Source organism: Triticum urartu, chromosome 7A, assembly GCF_056163025.1.
Source record: "Triticum urartu cultivar PI428250 chromosome 7A, HENAU_Tu73, whole genome shotgun sequence".
Classification (NCBI taxonomy): Eukaryota; Viridiplantae; Streptophyta; class Magnoliopsida; order Poales; family Poaceae; genus Triticum; species Triticum urartu.
Genome location: NC_141879.1, coordinates 53,334,091 through 53,338,370, shown reverse-complemented (window position 1 = coordinate 53,338,370; position 4,280 = coordinate 53,334,091). Strand labels below are relative to the sequence as shown.

The 4,280-nt window shown below is 46.4% G+C and overlaps 1 protein-coding gene across 1 annotated transcript; it reads right to left on the bottom strand.

Moving 5' to 3' along the window:
• Nucleotides 1-649: 649 nt before the first annotated feature.
• On the bottom strand, nt 650-2,932 carry LOC147957648 (uncharacterized). The gene has a single exon (XM_087537977.1). It carries the CDS (start codon nt 2,930-2,932, stop codon nt 650-652), a length of 2,283 nt encoding a protein of 760 aa, XP_087394103.1.
• Nucleotides 2,933-4,280: the final 1,348 nt, after the last annotated feature.

The window sequence follows — 4,280 nt, the reverse complement described above, 5'->3', positions numbered from 1 at the left end:
ACTCGCAGATTTTTTTTACATAAAAACTATATAAAAAATTGTGTGATGAATCTTAAATTTATGTATTGATCTAATATCATGTAAGAAAGATACGTATGACGACTAATATGGTACCTTAGAAAGGGCCCAATAACCATTCACCCACAAATTTAATGACATTAAAGATGTCACATGTACATGAGATGTTTCGTTTCTCATAATATTTGCAGTTGTTATAGGACCATACAATTTCATATATCATACAATATGAATAACCATGAAACAATCAATTTATTTCTCAGATAAGATTAATTTTTAGACATGTTTGAATAATTAAAGACAATGCCCTCGCATTTGCGAGGGCCACCCTGCTAGTTACTACCTCTCTCTCAGTTTACAGGGCGTGCGCATACCCCTAGGTCGTTAATTTGACCAACCTAATACAAGTCATATATCACAAAAAATATAACAACATAAACTACGGAGTTTCTACTTTCAAAAGGTATAATTTTTGTGTTATATAATTTATATAAGGGTGATAAAATTGACAACCTAGGTATACGCACATGACTTGTAAATTGAAACGGAGGTAGTACTATGAACATAGATGATTATTGGGGGCAAAGGTGCTTTGCCACCATAGTCAGCCAACACATACACAGATATCTGCTCAAGTCCGTGGACGGATCAAGTTTTCTCGGCAGAGCGCCGGAGCAAACATCATATCTTGTAGGCGTTCTCCAAGATAGTAAAGTGTCTGCAATTCCCTTGTCTTGGGGTCGTAGTACCCTAACGCTCGCCCTGTGCTGAGAAGCACTCTTCCGTCCTTAGGATCAACATCCAATAGTGTAGTCGCCTCTGACGGGTACATCTGCCGAAACTCTCCAAGCTCGATACGATATGGCCCTCTTGACCAAGAACCACCGTCCAACGTCCAAACAACGATGGCATTTGCCCTCCTATCTGAGCACAAGATGCAGATATTACCTCGGAACTCGACGATAGACGTGATCTGGTCGCGGTTGCATGGAGGGGCTCGCAATACTTGGAACTCTGTCGTGCCGACGTCGAGCGCCAATAGTTCACACCTTGAACCTGGCTTTGTTCCAAGTTCATCATCATCTACAATCCAGTAGAGTTTTCCATGGGCATAGGCAGGCTGCATGTCAACCACTGGCCTTGGTGGGGGCGTGATGGAAACCCACGATGATTTGGTGTTTATGGACTTGACGTAGCACTCCAGTTGGTAATTCCCTCGAGAAGTATTCTCACCACACACAAGACGTGCTAGTACGTGCTGGTTGGTTCGCAAATCGTACCCCAGTCCTATCCTGCCAGCAGAAAGGGAAGAGCTGCCTGCTGCATCATGGATGTGATGATCTAGAAATACAGGCTTGCTGCAATACTCCCGGCTAGGGTTGCAGATGAAATCGATGCAGGAGCGCTCGTATATATAGCTGACCAGGACGAGGCCGTGGCAAGGTTTGGAGCACACAGTCCTAGATATCCGTGGATCAAACAAGAATGGCATCATTTCGTGTTGCACCCTCTCGCAGTATTCCAGCGGGTAGAACACCTCCGAGAACGAGAAGGGCTGGACAAGCCTGATCTGGGGGCCCTTGCCTAGGTTTGTGTGGAGCGCGTGTATCTGGATGAATCGATCGCTCTTGATCACTGCGTGCCATTCCTTGCACACACACTTCAAGGGGACGATCGACTGAACTGGCAACCACTTGAGGACGTCTGACCACGCCTTCCTCCACGGAGAGGAGAAGATGATCTCCTCACTCGTACGGCCTACGGACACGAGGCTCTCCTCCACCAAGCCCACGGTGCGGGAAGAAATTGTAGCATTGCAGAAGCTATCATTTGTGATATCCGTCGGTGAGACCAGCATCTCGGGAACGCCCCCACCTTGGACGTCAAACTTGAGCACACCCTCCTCCGTGGCGAACATAATGTTACCGGCCCGGTTGATTCCGAGCGGTGAAACCCAGTGCACCCGCAGCAGATCAAGTTCAGGTCTGGAAGTTTGTGGCTGCATGACGCGATAGAGCTTCTCCCATTTCCCTGCCTCACGGCATGCTAGCCGCCAGATACAGTAAGGGTCGACGTCCCTACAAGGTGGACGGTCATGAAAAACGCACAAGCACAAGCATCCGTCTAGTACTGTTAGCTCGAGTGGACCAGTGTTGTCGTTTGCCGACTGGGGCATCGTCAACGAACTGAAGGTCTCATCTCCAACGTCCAAGGTGACGATGCTGCCGCTCTGTTTGTCGAGAAAATGCAGGTGTCCGTGGCAAAACACGGCCGGATCTCCCACGACCGCACACGTGGGGGGAGGACGTTGAGCGGGCACTCTCCAGTGCGCCGACACGTCGAGCGTGAAGACCTGGCAACAGGGGGTGGAGTGGTAGGAGTAAAAGAGCCGCACCACCTTGTGCTCCATGGTGGCCCGGCTGTAGCCGAGGCCGTACGACACGACGCGGCGCTGCTGGCTGTCAGGGAGAGGCAGGAGCGCGCCGGTGCTCGGGTTGCAGACGTAGTAGCCATGGTGGGGTTGGCGGTGGAGCAGGACGAGGCCATTGCAGGGCTTGGTGAGGACCTCGATTGGCCACGTGTTGTCCGGGTCCTCAAGGTGTCCGGTTGTGAAGAATAGTCTAGGCATCACGTGATGACTGTTGGACTGCAGGAGGTGCAGGTCGACGAAGGAAGCGGATGTGAGCGTGGCGGCCCACGAGCGCGACAGGCAGCGGAGGCGTCCGACGGACTTGGCCGGCAGCCGGGTGAAGATCTCCACGAGGATATCATCCGTCAGCGTCGTCGATGTTGGGGAGGCTCCATAGGTGCTTTTCCTCCGCTTGGACATACGACTCGTCGGTGTCCGCAGCAAGGGGCGTTGCTCGTGCCTGGTGTCGACGACGAGGTACCGTAGTGATGACATCGTCGCCATGGATGTATGTCTAGATCCTACTAGTTGTTGTTGCTCGCGCGCCTCGCGAGGTCGATAATCGGCCGCACTCACGTTGTGTCTCGTGCCTCTTTGTTTATCATGTTATTATGGTTTATTAAAAGCACCCCACACGGTGCACATATATAGATATCGAAGTAATATTGGCTACAGCCCTACTCGTGCTCGCCTCGTAATACTACTCGGACTAAACCTACACGGACACAGACACCAATGCTACTCGGACTAGGAGATTCCAAACGTCACTCCTCGATGGCTATGATCCTCTTCTTTATCGGTTTTGCTAAAACTGTCTGTATGTATGTATTTGTGTTGTACCGTTGTACCTGAATCCTAGTCTTCAGGATCTTAACCACCACTCCACGTACAAGACCTGCATGCCTATGCATGCGGGAGGGGAGCGGCTAAAAGTCAGTCGACTGAAATTATATTGTGGTCAGTCAATTTTTCTTAGGCCAGAAAGAAACATTTTGTTAACTTTCAGGGTCATCAAACGTCCAAACGTGCTGCCCAAAGCCCCGAACTCATGCATACAGCAGCCGGCAAACCTTCCAGGGCCTAGTGCGATCAGCACCAAAGGTTGCACGTTCATGGGCTATTTACTACAGTCCCTTCCTATGATAGTAAAAAAGGCAACATCGTCACTGAATTTTACTCTATTGAAAGTTTTGATCTCATGATAGATTACTCTTTTGGATCAGAACAAAGTCGGTCCTTGGACAGAAGGCCACGCGCCAGGTTTCGGCTGTCCTATACTATTGTACTAAAATAAAAAGTCTTTCTCAATAGGAATAAATTAAAAGGAATGGTAAGAAAATAAAATAAAGAAATAAAGAAATAAATTGCACACAATTTACAAATAAATTGTGTTTTTAATAATATGCAATAATAAGCATATAGTAGTGTAGTTTTGCAAGACTTTTTTTATAAGAAGGAATGAATTAAGATCATTGGTATTATCCTTCAAGAAGAAGAAAATGAAATAAAAAAATCAAACAAAAACAAAATATGAAGTTTTCTAAGGAATAATGAATTGGTAGCGTTAGTATTACCCTTTAAGTCCCCCGCAAAAAAAATTATTACCCTTTTAAAAGATAGAAAATGAAGATAAACTAAATAGGGACAAAATTTGCACACAATTTACAAATGAATTGCGATCTTCTCTAATATGCAAGAATAAACGTATAATAGTGGAACTTTCGCATAAGAAATGAAGTTGTCTAACAATGAATGAATTATTGGTGTTCGTATTACCTCTTTAAGATTAACACGATGAAAATAATAATAATAATAATAATAATAATAATAATAAAATGAAAAATTTGCACAG